At 38.5% G+C, this 18,448-nt stretch overlaps 2 protein-coding genes across 3 annotated transcripts in view; both read left to right on the forward strand.

Annotated features, from left to right (window-relative positions):
• Positions 1-1,054, forward strand: part of polr3b (polymerase (RNA) III (DNA directed) polypeptide B) — a 101,939-nt gene extending 100,885 nt beyond the window's left edge. Inside the window, exon 28 of the mRNA XM_061924572.2 lies at positions 808-1,054. Coding sequence (XP_061780556.1) covers positions 808-937 — 130 coding nt within the window. The 3' untranslated portion in view covers positions 938-1,054. The remainder of the gene's footprint in view (positions 1-807) is intronic.
• Positions 1,055-7,058: 6,004 nt separating this feature from the next.
• Positions 7,059-18,448, forward strand: part of rfx4 (regulatory factor X, 4) — a 104,194-nt gene continuing 92,804 nt past the window's right edge. For both annotated transcript variants that reach the window (XM_061924573.1, XM_061924576.1), the window contains exon 1: positions 7,059-7,233. In XM_061924573.1, coding sequence (XP_061780557.1) covers positions 7,191-7,233 — 43 coding nt within the window. In that variant the 5' untranslated portion in view covers positions 7,059-7,190. The remainder of the gene's footprint in view (positions 7,234-18,448) is intronic.

The raw sequence follows: 18,448 nt of genomic DNA on the forward strand, positions 1-18,448 counted from the left end.
AAAGGATTTGTTGTATTCTCTTTTTATTTACCACTTACACAACGTGACAACTTCACTGCTTTTGGGGAATTGTCGGAGGCAGATATTTACATATATCCGAATTTAAATGTTACTTCTTTTGATTTCATTGTCATATTACAAAACAGCTAGTGTTTTTCTTCCAAAAGTGGTCTTTTGGTTGTCTGCAAAACTGTGTGCTTAACCTTGAAGTGAGGAATGTTAGAGAGAGCGATAATAAGCATTTGTTTTGGCTAGAGAGAGATGACTGCCTGCGACTTAAGAGGGGAGGGGGTTTTGGGTCGGGGGGACAGACCATCTTAGCGGGGCGAGCCGAATGTTCTATGCTGTCTCTGTAATGTATATCTGCAAAGCTTTGCAAATATATTACAAAATACCTATTCTGTCTCTGGTGGTTTTTCAACTCAGCTTTAAGTGTCGTAAAGAGCTTGGGAGCGACTTGTGACTTGAATTCCCTGGGAGGAACAACTGGTCCAAAACGCAACAGTTTGTATTCATATTTATTTACCATCATACAAAGTTACATCAATACTTCATCTCAGTTTGGTCCCCGAACAGGTTATTTTAAAATGACCCCTCCTCCAATCAATAAATTGTTGCCGTCATATAACCACATTTAACCGTTTAAACTGACATGTTCATACTTTTAACGCCATACAAGTGTAAAAAGAAGGGAAACAGTACAACAAGTGTCAACTATGATAAGTGAAGGAGGCTTCACTTTAGTAAAGCGATGTGTGAATTGGCGGTGCACGAGTGGTCGTGGTTGATGGGTGTTTCCTCCTGCAGGTGTCACTACTGCAAGTCATCCTGTCACGTCTCCTCGCTGCGTATCCCGTACGCCTGCAAGCTGCTCTTCCAGGAGCTGCAGTCCATGAACATCATCCCCCGACTTAAACTGTCACGCTACAACGAGTGACCAAGAAACAGGCAAAATCTGAACATTTCTTTTTTTTTTCTCCGTCTCTCCTCTGCACCTCTCGTTTGTCACAATTATGCTCTCAGTTTGTGTAAATAATAAACTCTTCCAACTGTTTCTCTCCCTCAGCTCTTGTTGTATCATTTTGCTCCATTCGTACCCGAGTTTTGGAGTTTTCCACTCTTACTTAAGGAAAGGTAACGTCTGATATTGCCCGTCACTGACTGGAGACAAGAAGAGGATTGTGGGCTTGTGACAAATCTGGAATTATGTTGCTGCATTTTATATATAATTAGTAGTATTTTTTTAGTTAATAGTGATGTTATTCCCTGTTCTTTAAAGCCTTTGCTGCTAAAAAAAAAAAAAATGTTTTGATAAAAGGAAAATATTTTTAGAAGTTATTTTATGAGTGATTTGTTTTGTTTTAATGTATTGTAGTTAATATTTTGAAAGAGTACCGGATTTTACGAACTATAAGGCATACTTGCCAACCTTGAGACCTCCGATTTCGGGGGGGGTGGGGGTGGTCGGGGTGGGACGGGGGCGTGGTTGTGGGCGTGGCTAAAAGGGGAGGAGTATATTTACAGCTAGAATTCACCAAGTCAAGTACCGGTATTTCATATATATATATATATATATATATATATATATATATATATATATATATTTATTTTATTATTTATATATATATATATTTTATTATATATATATATATATATATATATAAAATAAATACTTGAATTTCAGTGTTCATTTATTTACACACATACACACACATAACACTCATCTACTCATTGTTGAGTTAAGGGTTGAATTGTCCATCCTTGTTCTATTCTCTGTCACTATTTTTCGAACCATGCTGAACTCTCTAATGATGCATTGATGTGTGGCACGCACAAAAGTGCTTTCAAAAATGCACTAGATGGCAGTATTGTCCTGTTTAAGAGTGTCACAACATTGCTATTTACGGCAGACGAACTGCTTTACTGTATACAAAAAAGTGACTGCTGTTGTTGTGTGTTGTTGCCACGCTGGGAGGACGTTAATGAAACTGCCTAACAATAAACCCACATAAGAAACCAAGAACTCGCCCTCCATCATTCTACAGTTATAACGTGATTGGGCAGGTACGCTTTTTTATATTGTGGAGGACCTGAGTCCGCCTGAATTTCGGGAGAAAAATTGTCCCGGGAGGTTTTCGGGAGAGGCGCTGAATTTCGGGAGTCTCCCGGAAAATCCGGTTAGGGTTCGCAAGTACGCTATAAGGTGCACTTAAAATCCTTTTTTCCCCCTCAAAACTCGACAGTTCGCCTAATGTAAGGAATTATCTTGGTTGATCTTACCGACCTCGAAGCAATTTTATGTGGTACATGGTGTAATGATAAGTGTGACCAGTAGATGGCAGTCAAACATAAGAGATAAGTGTAGGCTGCACCGTTTGATGTGCTTCAACATAGGAGTAAAGTTAAAGTACCCATGATTGTCACACACACACACCAGGTGTGGCGAAATTATTCTATGCATTTGACTGATCACCCTTGATCTCACCCCCTGGGAGGTGAGGGGAGCAGTGAGCAACAGCGGTGGCCACGCCCGGGAATCATTTTTGGTGATTTAACCCCCAATTCCAACCCTTGATGCTGAGTGCCAAGCAGGGAGGTAATGGGTCCACATTTTTTGTTGTTTCCGGATGAGGAGATGCTGCTCTGTTATTGATTGAAGTAAAGTATGAATGTCATTAAAACAGTTAGCTCCATCTTTTGACACTTCGTCCACCCCCGTCCTTGCACGCTACACCGCTACAACAAAGATGACGGGGAGAAGACGCTGTCGAAGGTGAGCCACGTAAATAAGAGCGCCCACAAAACGGCGCATCCGAGAGCGACTGTCAGAAAGCAACTTGAAGATGATCTGTAAAACATCATCTATTTGACCAAAGAACCACCATTACATGTTATGTAGACCAGTGGTCCCCAACCTTTTTGCATACTTGCCAACCCTCCCGGATTTTCCGGGAGACTCCCGAAATTCAGCGCCTGTCCCGAAAACCTCCCGGGACAAATTTTCTCCCGAAAGTCAGGCGGAGCTGGAGGCCACGCCCCCTCCAGCTCCATGCGGACCTGAGTGACGTGTTGACAGCCTGTTCACACGTCCGCTTTCCCATAATATAAACAGCTAATGATGGAGGGCGAGTTCTTGGTTTCTTATGTGGGTTTATTGTTAGGCAGTTTCATTAACGTCCTCCCAGCGCGGTAACAGCACACAACAACAGCTGTCAGGTTTTCGTCTACCATAAAGCAGTTCGTCTGCCGTAAACAGCAATGTCGTGACACTTTTAAGCAGGACAATACTGCCATCTACTGTACATGCATATGTGACCCACCCATAATGTGTCACATTTTTGTGTTGATTTATTTATTTTATTTTGTGGTTTGAATTCATTTTTGGAGCTGTCATTACACATTTATCAGTATTCACATTGGTCAGTAGGGGGTTTCTTCCCAATTGAATGCTATCACCTGCAGACCGGAAGTGTCTTGTCATTCTGATGAGCGCGACCAGTCTGTGAACAATTGAAACGTCCTGTGTGCTTTTTCCTCCTGTATAACAGGTTAGTTTTGGTGAATCAACTCACTGAATAATATCCATGTGATCTTTATACGTTTAAGTACACATTCTGATGGTGGAGCCTCACTCTAAAGTGTTTGTGAGTTGTAGTTTGTGTTTGTGAATGAATCCAGTGCACAGCTGCAGTAATGAATACAAAAAGGCGACGTGAGTGCGAAATGTTTATATAGGAACTTCTGATCCTAATTCAGACTCCCAAATTAGAGCTCCCGTTTTCTTATTGATTTTATAATGTATATCTGTATAATGTGTGTGTTCTGAAATAGTGACAGAGAATAGAACAAGGATGGACAATTCAACCCTTAACTCAACAATGAGTAGATGAGTGTTATGTGTGTGTATATGTGTAAATAAATGAACACTGAAATTCAAGTATTTATTTTATTTATTTATTTATATATATGTGTGTGTATATATATATATATATATATATATATATATATATATATATATATATATGTATATGTAATAATATATATATATATATATATAGCTAGAATTCACTGAAAGTCAAGTATTTCTAATATATATATATCTTAACCACGCCCCCCACCCCCCACCTCCCGAAATCGGAGGTCTCAAGGTTGGCAAGTATGCCTTTTTGTAACTGCGGACGCTTGAAAATTTGTCCCGCGGACCAGGGGGTATGGTATTTTTTATTTTATTTTTTTTTTTTTTTTTTGTCATAAAAAAATACAATCATGTGTGCTTACGGACTGTATCCCTGCAGACTGTATTGATAAATAATGTAGGAACCAGAATATTAATAACAGAAAGAAACAACCCTTTTGTGTGAATGAGTGTAAATGGGGCAGGGAGGTTTTTTGGGTTGGTGCACTAATTAGGGCCCGCATGGCCCATTGCATAAGGACTCCCACAGGGAGTCCTTATGCAATGGGACATAAGGACCTATTGAATTTGTAAGGTTTTATTCTTTATTCTTCCGCCACCACATTAAACTGTAATTTGACCCACTTAACATACTTCAAAACTCACCATATTTGACCCACACATCAGGACCTGCGAAAATTGCCTTTTTTTTAAAAAAAACGAACCACAAAACTCAAAATTGCGCTCTAGCGCCCCCTAGGGGAAAAAAAAAACTAGACTGCCTGTAACTCCCACTAGGAAGGTCGGAGAGACATGAAACAAAAACCTCTATGTAGGTCTGACTTAGACCTACATTTCATAATAGTACATTCTTGGGCTAAAATCAACAGGAAGTCGGCAATTCCCCCTTCAAGACAAAAAAGTACTAAAAACAGTAACTTTTGCCTCTTTGAGCTGTAATTTGACCCCCTTAACATGCTTCTAAACTCACCAAACTGAACGCACACATCAGGACTGGCAAAAATTGTGATCTAATAAAAAAACCTAACCCCAAATCTCAAAATTGTGCTCTAGCGCAATTTTTTAATAAAATGCACAAAAAACTGCTCCTCGGATGAAAAAACTGACAAAACTGCCTGTAACTCCCACTGGGAAGGTCGGAGAGACATGAAACAAAAACCTCTATGTAGGTCTCACTTAGGCCTACATTTCATAAATTGACAACCCCCAGCAAAAATCAACAGGAAGTTTGCTATTCCCCCTTCAAAACAACATTTTTGTAAAAAAAACGGTCACCTTTCTTCAAAATCTATCTCCTCTGAGCGCGTTTGTCGTTTCGGCTTCAAACTAACACAGGAGAGAGATTAAACCCTTGTGTATAAAATAACAGAACAGCGTTTTAATACCTGCTCCGGTTTTGATTTTATGACCCTTCATCCTGCTGTTTTTTTAAGATGGCTGCTTAAAAGCAGGAAGCACCAGCGTGCCTACACAATGCAGACAAGGTAGGTACACTAGACAAAAGTATTGGGACACTTATGACTACCACCGGACAAAAGTATTGGGACACTTAGGCCGAAAACTGGACAAAAGTATTGGGACACTTAGGCCGAAAACTGGACAAAAGTATTGGGACACTTGGGACTACAACTTGACAAAAGTATTGGGACACTTAGGACTACAACTTGCCAAAAGTATTGGGACACTTGGGACTAAAACTGGACAAAAGTATTGGGACACTTAGGACTAGCACCTGCCAAATACGCGGGCCCGTCCAACGCTGCTTGCAGCTTTAATTGTAAGTGTATCTTGTGTTTTTTATGTTGATTTAATAAATGTTCTTTATTTATTTATTTCTTTTTATTTCTTGTGCAGACCGGTACCGGGCCGTGGCCCGGTGGTTGGGGACCACTGACTTAAAACCCATTTCTATACCTTGGTTTCCTTTCAAATTTTTTTCTAGCATGCACACATCGCACTGTATGGAATGGCCTCAATCTCGTTACCTTGCGTAATGACAATAAAGCTGATTCTGATTCTGATTCTGAAATCATCCAATCAATCAAATCCAGCGGAAGGGAAAAAATAAAGTTAAAAGTCTCGCCGTTTTCCGGCCCCGTGTTTGTTGTCATGACCGAAGCCCAGCTCCCATTGATGACGTGGTAGCCTTCTTGGTATTCAGCATCCTTCCACCACGCCGAGTCGTGGGCGTCCCATCCACCGGCCTGAATAGACGCACACATAATTGGCCGCTCGGACAATGAGACATCCGTTTGTGATACAAGAGGAAGATGCACCTGTCCTCCTTAATTGGCCAACATTAATTGTTCAAATGCACTTTTCATTCTTTGCTAATGTGTGTCTTGCAGCGGCGGCGGCGGCGTCTGGGCGAAAGTCCCCCTATGGTCAGCAGCGCGGTGAGTAATTCAGCCATAATCCTCCTTCTTCTTCTTCTTCTCCTTCTTCTTCTTCTCCTCCTTCTTCTCCCCCTCTCTCCTGTGGTTCCATTCATATTCTAATCACAGCTTTCCCTTCTCCAGCTCTCAGGCACTCCATCAGTGCAGCCTCGGGCTTTGCACTTTTTTCTTTTTCCCTCTCACTCTCACTTTCTCTTCTTTTGTGATCCCCCCCCCTCCAAAATAAGAGTAGGGGTACCCCCCCACACACACACACACACACACACACACACACGTACACACACTTGATATAACCCGACAGGAAATGTGTGCATGAACCTCCTCGCTCAGCAGAAAGATGCACAGGCAACAAGTGTTGGCGTATGAGATGCCATCATGGAGGCCTCGGTGTTGGGGCTTCTCGGTCTGAACCCCCCCCTCCCTACCCTCCCTCCTTCTTTTTCCTTGGGAGGGGAGCTTTTCTTATTCAAAAGAGGCCCACAAAAGACTTCCAGTGAGCCTTGCCACATCCCCATCTGACTCGGGGGCCATTCATCAGCCTTCCAAGCCTATCAATGACATCAGGGCTGCTATAAAATCAGCCCCTTTCCCATGAAACATCAGCAAACATTTTGACGGCTCTGGCTTCGCCCCCGCTGGATTTCTGGAGGACTCTCCGAACCCCCCCCGCCGTACCCCACCTTTTTTTTTCTCTCCACTTTCACCCGCCCTCTCTCTCCTCCTCTCACACCCTCAGCATCTCCCGTCCGACGGCCAGTGGTCGCGGAGACGGCGAGCGAGACGAGGATACGGACGCCGGCGGCGGCGGAGGAGGAGGGGAAAACGGAGAGAGCCATTTTCTGGGAAGGAGCCGCCCCGGCGTGGTTGATGGGAAGAGGATGCACTGCGGGCTGCTGGAGGAGCCGGACATGGATTCAACAGGTCAGTCCTGGTGGACCGCTTCGGATTGGGGATGGGAGCGTTCTGAAGGATGAGGCCCGACGTCTTAGGAACTTTGGTATTTTCACCGGAAAGTTGAAAAGTGATGTTTTCAATGAAACGTGTACGTATTTATGCACGTTTCCCCCTAGGAGAATGAGTAGAGTGCTGCTGTTGAGCTTAAAAGCTTAAAACAAGAAAAATAAGTAAATATCGCTAATTTGCAAAGTACTTAATTTTTTATTTTTTATTTATTTATAATTTGATAGAGTGCAGGTCCTTTTAGAAGTTTAGAGTTATATCTGTGGATTTTTAAACGTATTGTTTTCTTATGTCTTCTTTTTTTCCTGAAGATTAGGGAGAAAGACTATGTAAATAATTACTATTATTATTATTATTTATTTATTCTAATTATAAATTGATAGAGTGCAGGTCCTTTTAGAAGTTTAGAGTTATATCTGTGGATTTTTAAACATATTGTTTTCTTATGTCTTCTTTTTTTCCTGAAGATTAGGGAGAAAGACTATGTAAATAATTACTATTATTATTATTTATTTATTTGTATTATTATTTGATAGAGTGCAGGTCCTTTTAGAAGTTTAGGGTTATATCTGTGGATTTTTAAACGTATTGTTTTCTTATGTCTTCTTTTTTTCCTGAAGATTAGGGGGAAAGACTATGTAAATAATTACTATTATTATTATTATTATTTATTTATTTTTATTATTATTTGATAGGGTGCAGGTCCTTTTAGAAGTTTAGAGTTATATCTGTGGATTTTTAAACATATTGTTTTCTTATGTCTTCTTTTTTCCTGAAGATTAGGGAGAAAAACTATGTAAATAATTAATTTTTATTTGTATTTTATTTTTTTCGTTATTATTTGATAGAGTGCAGGTCCTTTTAGAAGTTTAGAGTTATATATTTGGATTTTTAAACATTGTTTTCTTATGTCTTCTTTTTTTTCCTAAAGATTAGGGAGAAAAACTATGTAAATATTTTTTTTTTCTTTAGCAAACAATTAGTTCTTTTTTCTTATTGTCTTTAAAAGGTATGGTGCAACTTTTTTGCATCTTATATATTTTTTCAGTAATTCTACTCAGAAGTACCTAGTTAAGTATATCTAGCTGTCTTTATTTTTTTTAATGCATGTTGTTTTCCACTTTTTTTTTTTTTTTTATGCTATAAATAGTTTGGGGTGGGGGGGAAACACTATCTCTATTTTTTGGAAGTAATTTTATACTGTTTAAATCCCCCAAAAGTGATCCTGGTGTGCAGGTCCTTTTTAGAAGTTTAGAGTTATATCTGTGGATTTTTAAACATATTGTTTTCTTATGTCTTCTATTTTTCCTGAAAGTTTAACATTAGTGAGAAAAACTATGAAAATAAATAAATATATATATATATTTTTTTTTTTCTTTTTTTTTTTCTTTCTTATTGTCTTTAAAGGGTAGGGTGCAACTTTTTTCAGTAATTCTACTCAGAAGTACCTCGTTAAGTATATCTAGCTGTCTTTATATATTTTTCTAAATGCGTGTCGTTTTCCGCTTTTATTTATTTATTTTATGCTTAAAAGTGATCCTGGTGTGCAGGTCCTTTTAGAAGTTTAGCGTTATATCTGTGGATTTTTAAACATATTTTTTAATACGTTTTATTGAAGGATGACACTAGCAAGTTTATTTAGATACGGCCCAAAGTTCCTAAGGCCCAGTGTCTTAGGAACTTTGATATTTTTCTGTAAAGTTGAAAAGTTGGGGTTTATCTGTGAGGTTTTCGACCAAACGTGTAGGTATTTATGCATGTTTTCCCAAGTAGCTTTGGTGAAGAAATGAGTAGAGCGCTGCTGTTTAGCTAACGCTTAAAACAAGAAAAATAAGTAAATATTGGAGATTTGCAAAGTATTTCAACTATACAAATATTTTATTTGAGAGAGTGCAGCTCCTTTTTAGAAGTTGCATCTGTGGATTTTGAAAATATTTTTAGACATATTGTTTTCTTATGTCTAATTTTTTTCCTGAAAGTTTAACATTAGGGAGAAAAACTATGTAAATAAATTTTTTTTTTTTTTTTCTTTAGCAAACAATGAGTTCTTTTTTCGTATTCTCTTTAAAAGGTAGGGTGTAACTTTTTTACATCATCTTATATCTTTTTTCAGTAATTATGCTCAAAAGTACCTAGTTAAGTATATCCAGCTGTCTTTATTTTTTTAAAATGCGTGTCGTTTTCCTCTTTTATTTATTTATTTTATGCCTAAAATAGTTTGGGGGTAAAACACCTCTCAGTAATATTTACAGTAAAACGTTTATTTTTCTTTAAATGGCAGCTGTTTAAAGCCTGTATTTTTATCAGTTATGCTACATTATTATTTTTAGGAAGTAATTTTATACTGTTTAAATCCCCCAAAAGTCTCAATTTATATTTATTAGTGACTATCTATGAAAAAAAGAAATATACATATAAAAAAAGTTTTGTTCAGTAATTCTGGAAATAAATACTCAGAAGTACCTAGTTAAGTATATCTAGCTGTCTTTATTTTTTTTAAATGCATGTTGTTTTCCGCTTTTATTTATTTTTTTAAATCGTTTTGGGGGGGAAACCTCGCTCAGTAATATTTACAGTAAAAAAAAAAAAAAATGTTTTTAAATTCTTAAATTGCAGCTGTTTAAAGCCTGTATCTAGTTTATAAAGATTTTTATTTTTGGCTAAATTATTATATTTTGGAAGTCATTTTATACTGTTTAAATCCCCCAAAAGTCTCAATTTATATTTATTAGTGACTATCTATGAAAAAAAGAAATATACATATAAAAAAAAAGTGTTTCAGTAATTCTGGAAATAAATACCACCTAGTTAAGTATATCTAGCTGTCTTTATTATTTTTTTAAATGCACGTTGTTTTCCGCTTTTATTTATTTATTTATTTTATGCTTGAAATAGTTTGGGGGAAAAAAACCTCTCTCAGTAATATTTACAGTAAAAAGTGTTTTTTTTTTCTTAAAATGGCAGCTGTATAAAGCCTGTATCTGTTTATAAAGATTTTTATTTTAGGCTAAATTATTATTTTTTGGAAGTAATTTTGTACTCCATCCATCCATCCATTTCCTACCGCTTGTCTTGTAATTTTATACTGATTTTTTAAATATTTTTTTTAAACATACAACTTTTTTACATCATCTTATATATTTTTTCAGTAATTCTGGAAATAAATACTTGGAAGTACCTAGTTAAGTACATCTAGCTGTCTTTTTTTTTTTTTTTAAATGCATGTTGTTTTCCGCTTTTATTTATTTATTTTTTTTTTTAAAGAGTTTGGAGAGGAAAACAGCTCTCAGTAATATTACAGTGAAAAGTGTATGTTTCTTTAAATGGCAGCTGTTTAAAGCCTGTATTTTTATCAGTGTTATTTTAGGCTAAATTATGAGTAATTGTATACTCTTTAAATCCCCCAAAAATAAATATACATATAAAAAAGGGGCCTTTTTTTTTAATTAATTTTTTTTAATTCTTTTTTTTGTTTTTGTATGACCTGTAGCATTTGTGGCAAAAGTCTAAACATGCGTGCAGGTGTTATTTAAAGACCATATCAGTGTTTTTTCCTCCATCATCAATGCGACTTAGTTCATTTTGTGATCCCTTCCCATGCATTGAGCGTGCAGGTGCACGCCGTGTGAGGCTCACTTAGTGCGCCGTGCCCGTTCATAAATGTGCGAACATCCGTGCCACTTGTTGATCGACTTTAATCCAATTATTTCCGTCCCGTACTTATCTTCCTCCCCCGCGCTAAATGAAGCCTGAGATCCCTTTGTGGGGAATTAGCTTCACTTCAGTGGCTTCTTTTTTTTTTTTTTTGTCTTGTTTCGCCTCTAGACTTCAAATTGGTTTTAATACAGCACTTAATGGGAGAAAAAATGATTGATATCGTCTGATACGGCTGCTTCAATGGGGAAACTGCAATTAGTATATTAGCCATCAAAGCACCAATTAAAAAGCATTGCCTATATAAAGACAATAAGGATTATTACTATTGTTTTGGCCACTTACAAATGAACGTACTGGTAAATCATTAGTTTACTGACAAGTGTCAAGTCAAAGTGGAGCATTTCCAATGTTTTAACTTGCACTGAATGTATTTTTTTTTCTTTTTTGGGTCATCAGTTCATGTAAACGGTGCACAGCAGATAAATCATGTGTCATGATTTCGTTTCTATTTAATTTTTTCATTATATACTCTAACTTTCCATTTTTATTTTTTTATTTTATTTATTTATTTTATTTTATTATTATTTTTTCTTATGTTTTTTTATTTATTTTTTTATACTTTGTAGCACTTTGAGATTTTAACAAATGTAAAGTGCGTTACAAATGTAATTCATTATTATTATTATTATTATTATTATAAATAAATACAAGTATCGGTTTTACATTTCCTGACCAAAAAGGTATAGGCTGAAACTGTGCACAGCAGATAAATCATGTGTGATGATTTCATTTCTATTTACATTTTTGATTGTATACTCTAACTTTACATTTTTATTTTTTTATTTTATTTATTTATTTTATTTTATTTTTTATTTTTTTTCTTATATATTTTTTTATTTTTTATTTTTTTATACTCTGTAGCACTTTGAGATTTTAACAAATGTAAAGTGCGTTACAAATGTAATTCATTATTATTATTATTATTATTATAAATAAATACAAGTATCGGTTTTACATTTCCTGACCAAAAAGGTATAGGCTGAAACGGTGCACAGCAGATAAATCATGTGTGATGATTTCATTTCTATTTAAATTTTTGATTATATACTCTAACTTTCCATTTTTATTTATTTATTTTATTTTATTTATTTTTATTTTTTTTTTAAATTATTATTATTTTTTTTTTTTTATACTTTGTAGCACTTTGAGATTTTAACAAATGTAAAGTGCGTTACAAATGTAATTCATTATTATTATTATTATTATTATTATAAATAAATACAAGTATCGGTTTTACATTTCCTGACCAAAAAGGTATAGGCTGAAACGGTGCACAGCAGATAAATCATGTGTGATGATTTCATTTCTATTTAAATTTTTGATTATATACTCTAACTTTCCATTTTTATTTTATTTATTTTTTTTATTTATTTTATTTTATTTATTTATTTTTTCTTATTTATTTTTTATTTTTTTTATACTTTGTAGCACTTTGAGATTTTAACAAATGTAAAGTGCGTTACAAATGTAATTCATTATTATTATTATTATAAATAAATACAAATATCGGTTTTACATTTCCTGACCAAAAAGGTATAGGCTGAAGCTAAAGGCGTGTTATGCCTACACTTTCCACTTTTACTTTGTACACGTCAACAAAAGAAAAACAAAAACAAAAAAATGGATCTTGAGATAAAGAAACACAAGAAAGGACTCTAGAGTCGCTGTCAATCATAGTACTTGATCACATGTTAAGCAAGTACAAACCCCGTTTCCATATGAGTTGGGAAATTGTGTTAGATGTAAATATAAACGGAATACAATGATTTGCAAATCCTTTTCAACCCATATTCAATTGAATTGATGTTCAAACTCATAAACTTTATTTTTTTTTGCAAATTATTATTAACTTAGAATTTCATGGCTGCAACACGTGCCAAAGTAGTTGGGAAAGGGCATGTTCACCACTGTGTTACATCACCTTTTCTTTTAACAATACTCAATAAACGATTGGGAACTGAGGAAACTAATTGTTGAAGCTTTAAAAGTGGAATTCTTTCCCATTCTTGTTTTATGTAGAGCTTCAGTCGTTTCAACAGTCCGGGGTTTCCGCTGTCGTATTTTACGCTTCATAATGCGCCACACATTTTCGATGGGAGACAGGTCTGGACTGCAGGCGGGCCAGGAAAGTACTCGCACTCTTTTTTTTTACGAAGCCACGCTGTTGTAACACGTGCTGAATGTGGCTTGGCATTGTCTTGCTGAAATAGACGGCGCTTAGATGGCAGCATATGTTGTTCCAAAACTTGTATGTACCTTTCAGCATTAATGGTGCCTTCACAGATGTGTAAGTTACCCATGCCTTGGGCACTAATGCACCACCATACCATCACAGATGCTGGCTTTTCAACTTTGTGTCGATAACAGTCTGGATGGTTCGCTTCCCCTTTGATGTCGAATATTTCCAAAAACAATTTGAAATGTGGACTCGTCAGACCACAGAACACTTTTCCACTTTGCATGAGTCCATCTTAGATGATCTCGGGCTCAGCGAAGCCGGCGGCGTTTCTGGGTGTTGTTGATAAATGGCTTTCGCTTTGCATAGTAGAGCTTTGACTTGCACTTACAGATGTAGCGACAAACTGTATTTAGTGACAGTGGTTTTCTGAAGTGTTCCTGAGCCCATGTGGTGATATCCTTTAGAGATTGATGTCGGTTTTTGATACAGTGAGGGATAGAAGGTCACGGTCATTCCATGTTGGTTTCCGGCTATGCCGCTTACGTGGAGTGATTTCTCCAGGTTCTCTGAACCTTTTGATGATATTATGGACCGTAGATGTTGAAATCCCTAAATTCCTTGCAATTGCACTTTGAGAAACGTTGTCCTTAAACTGTTTGACTATTTGCTCACGCCCCATCCTTTCTTGTGAAAGACTTGAGCATTTTTTGGGAAGCTGTTTTTATACCCAATCATGGCACCCACCTGTTCCCAATTTGCCTGCTCACCTGTGGGATGTTCCAAATAAGTGTTTGATGAGCATTCCTCAACTTTATCAGTATTTATTGCCACCTTTCCCAACATCTTTGTCACGTGTTGCTGGCATCAAATTCTAAAGTTAATGATTATATGCAAAAAAAAAAAAAATTGTTTATCAGTTTGAACATCAAATATGTTGTCTCTGTAGCATATTCAACTGAATATGGGTTGAAAATGATTTGCAAATCCCGTTTATATTTGCATCTAACACAATTTCCCAACTGTGGACCAGCTCTATACTCTCGGCAGGGTCCTTGAGGGTGCATGGGAGTTTGCCCAACCAGTCTACATGTGCTTTGTGGACTTGGAGAAGGCATTCGACCGTGTACCCCGGGAAGTCCGGTGGGGAGTGCTCAGAGAGTATGGGGTAACGGACTGTCTTATTGTGGCAGTTCGCTCCCTGTATGATCAGTGTCAGAGCTTGGTCCGCATTGCCGGCAGTAAGTCGGACACGTTTCCAGTGAGGGTTGGACTCCGCCAAGGCTGCCCTTTGTCACCGATTCTGTTCATAACCTTTATGGACAGAATTTCTAGGCGCAGTCAGGGCGTTGAGGGGATCTGGTTTGGTGGCTGCAGGATTAGGTCACTGCTATTTGCAGATGATGTGGTCCTGATGGCTTCCTCCGGCCAAGATCTTCAGCTCTCACTGGATCGGTTCGCAGCCGAGTGTGAAGCGACTGGGATGGGAATCAGCACCTCCAAGTCCGAGTCCATGGTTCTCTCCCGGAAAAGGGTGGAGTGCCATCTCCGGGTTGGGGAGGAGATCTTGCCCCAAGTGGAGGAGTTCAAGTACCTCGGAGTCTTGTTCACGAGTGAGGGAAGAGTTGATCGTGAGATCGACAGGCGGATCGGTGCGGCGTCTTCAGTAATGCGGACGCTGTATCGATCCGTTGTGGTGAAGAAGGAGCTGAGCCGGAAGGCAAAGCTCTCGATTTACCGGTCGATCTACGTTCCCATCCTCACCTATGGTCAAGAGCTTTGGGTCATGACCGAAAGGACAAGATCGCGGGTACAAGCGGCCGAAATGAGTTTCCTCCGCCGAGTGGCGGGGCTCTCCCTTAGAGATAGGGTGAGAAGCTCTGTCATTCGGAGGGAGCTCAAAGTAAAGCCGCTGCTCCTCCACATCGAGAGGAGCCAGATGAGGTGGTTCGGGCATCTGGTCAGGATGCCACCCGAACGCCTCCCTAGGAAGGTGTTTCGGGCACGTCCGACCGGTAGGAGGCCACGGGGAAGACCCAGGACACGCTGGGAAGACTATCTCTCCCGGCTGGCCTGGGAACGCCTCGGGATCCCCCGGGAGGAGCTGGACGAAGTGGCTGGGGAGAGGGAAGTCTGGGCTTCCCTGCTTAAGCTGCTGCCCCCGCGACCCGACCTCGGATAAGCGGAAGAAGATGGATGGATGGATGGACAATTTCCCAACTCATATGGAAACAGGGTTTGTAAGTACTCTGTGTGTGTGTGTGTGCTGCCGAACATGCTCCTCTGCTCGTAAAATCAGCAATGTCACGACGTGATGACGACAACGGAGCTCGGGGTGGGAAATCTGTACTTTTTAGAGGCGGTATAGTACCGAATATGATTCATTAGTATCGCGGTACTATACTAATACCGGTATACCGTACAACATACATATACACATATCTGCACAATTCCCCATATACATTTGTCCTTTTTTCTTTTTTTTCTCTTTTCCCCCCCCCCCCCTTCCTCTTTCCTCCTCTTTCGGGAGAAAATCTCAAATGAGCATTTTAGCACCAATACAAGACTTCATTTAGAAACAGTGCCTTTTAAAAAGGACCATTTGTACTGTAGTTTGCAACGTTTCCGTGTCATGTCGAGAGCTGTTTGTAGAAATGGTAACTGGTAAGCGCTTTTCTACCTTTTTAAGGAACTAGTGGTTAGAGTGTCCGCCCTGAGATGGGTAGGTTGTGAGTTCAAACCCCGGCCGAGTCATACCAAAGACTATAAAAATGGGACCCATTACCTCCCTGCTTGGTACTCAGCATCAAGGGTTGAAATTGGGGGTTAAATCACCAAAAATGATTCCCGGGCGCGGCCACCGCTGCTGCTCACTGCTCCCCTCACCTCCCAGGGGGTGATCAAGGGTGATGGGTCAAATGCAGATACTAATTTCGCCACACCTCGTGTGTGTGTGACAATCATTGGTACTTTAACTTTTTTAACTCAAAGCGCTTTGACACTATTTCCACATTCACCCATTCACACACACATTCACACACTGATGGCGGGAGCTAACCATGCCAGGCCCTAACCAGGACCCATCAGGAGCAAGGGTGACATGTCTTGCTCAAGGACACAACGGACGTCACTAGTATGGTACACTGCAAAAAGTCAGTGTTCAAAAACAAGAAGAAAAAAAAATACAAAAATGAGGGGTATTTTATTTGAACTAAGCAAAATTATCTGCCAATAGAACAAGAAAATTTGGCTTGTCAAGACTTTCCAAAACAAGTTAAATTAAAGCTGCAAGCAGCGTTGGTCGGGCCCGCGTATTTGGCAAGTGCTAGTCCTAAGTGTCCCAATACTTTTGTCCAGTTTTAGTAGTAAGTGTCCCAATACTTTTGTCAAGTTTTAGTCCTAAGTGTCCCAATACTTTTGTCTAGTGGTAGTCGTAAGTGTCCCAAAACTTTAGTCCTAAGTGTCCCAATACTTTTGTCCAGTTTTCGTGCTAAGTGTCCCAATACTTTTGTCCAGTGGTAGTCATAAGTGTCCCAATACTTTTGTCTACTTTTAGTCCGAATTGTCCCAATACTTTTGTCTAGTGTACCTACCTTGAAAAAACAGCAGCATCAGCGCAGAGGTTCTTTGAAGGGTCATAAAATCAAAACCGGAGCAGGTATCAAAACTCTTTCGCCAACTTTTAATGAGAATGGTTCAATCTCTCTCCTGTGTTAGTTTGAAGCCGAAACAACAAACGCGCTCAGAGGAGATAATGTTTGAAGAAAGGTGACCGGTTTTTACAAAAATTTTGTTTCGAAGGGGGAATAGCAAACTTCCTGTTGATTTTTTCTGGGGGTTGTCAATTTATGAAATGTAGGTCTAAGTTAGACCGACATAGAGGTTTTTGTTTCATGTCTCTCCGACCTTCCCAGTGGGAGTTACAGGCAGTTTTGTCATTTTTTTCTTCCGAGGAGCAGATTTTTCTGCGTTTTATTCAAAAATTGCGCTGGAGCACAATTTTGAGATTTGGGGTTAGTTTTTTTATAAGATCGCAATTTTTGACAGTCCTGATGTGTGCGTTCAGTTTGGTGAGTTTTGAAGCGTGTTAAGGGGCTCAAAGAGGCAAAAGTTACTGTTTTTAGTACTTTTTGTCTTGAAGGGGGAATTGCCAACTTCCTGTTGATTTTAGCCCGACAATGTACTACTATGAAATGTAGGTCTAAGTCAGACCTTCATAGAGGTTTTTGTTTCATGTCTCTTCGACCTTCCTAGTGGGAGTTACAGGCAGTCTAGTTTGTTTTTTTTCCTAGGGGGCGCTAGAGCGCAATTTTGAGTTTTGTGGTTCGGTTTTTTTTAAAAAAAGGCAATTTTCGCAGGTCCTGATGTGTGGGTCAAATATGGTGAGTTTTGAAGCATGTTAAGTGGGTCAAATTACAGTTTAATGTGGCGGCGGAAGAATAAAGAATAAAGAATAAAACCTTACAAATTCAATAGGTCCTTATGTCCCATTGCATAAGGACTCCCTTTGGGAGTCCTTATGCAATGGGCCATGCGGGCCCTAATTAAAGCTGCAAGCAGCGATGGACGGGACCAACTTTGAGGGCTCATAAAATCCAAACCGGAGCAGTAATTAAAACTCTTTCATCAACTTTTAATCAGAAGGGTTCAATCTCTCTCCTGTGTTAGTTTGAAGCCGACACAACAAGCGCGCTCAGAGGAGATAATGTTTGAAAAAAGGTGACTGTTTTTACACAACTTTTGTTTTGAAGGGGGAATTGCAAACTTCCTGTTGATTTTTGCTGGGGGTTGTCAGTGTATGAAATGTAGGTCTAAGTCAGGGGTCGGCAAACCAAAATGTTGAAAGAGCCATATTGGACCAAAAATACAAAAACAAATCTGTCTGGAGCCGCAAAAAATTAAAAGCCATATTACATACAGATAGTGTGTCATGAGATATAAATTGAATTAAGAGGACTCAAAGGAAACTAAATGACCTCAAATATAGTTACAAATGAGGCATAATGATGCAATATGTACATATAGCTAGCCTAAATAGCATATTATCATCGATTAGCTTACAGTCATGCAGTGACCAAATATGTCGGATTAGCACTCCACAAAAGTCAATAACATCAACAAAACTCACCTTTCATGCACAACGTTAAAAGTTTGGTGGACAAAATGAGACAGAAAAAGAAGTGGCATAAAACACGTCCTAGAAAGTCGGAGAAAGTTATACATGTAAACAAACGACGGTGAGTTCAAGGACCGCCAAAATGAGTAGGACAAAACGGCGCTCAC

Source organism: Nerophis lumbriciformis, linkage group LG29 (assembly GCF_033978685.3).
Source record: "Nerophis lumbriciformis linkage group LG29, RoL_Nlum_v2.1, whole genome shotgun sequence".
In the NCBI taxonomy this organism is placed as follows: Eukaryota; Metazoa; Chordata; class Actinopteri; order Syngnathiformes; family Syngnathidae; genus Nerophis; species Nerophis lumbriciformis.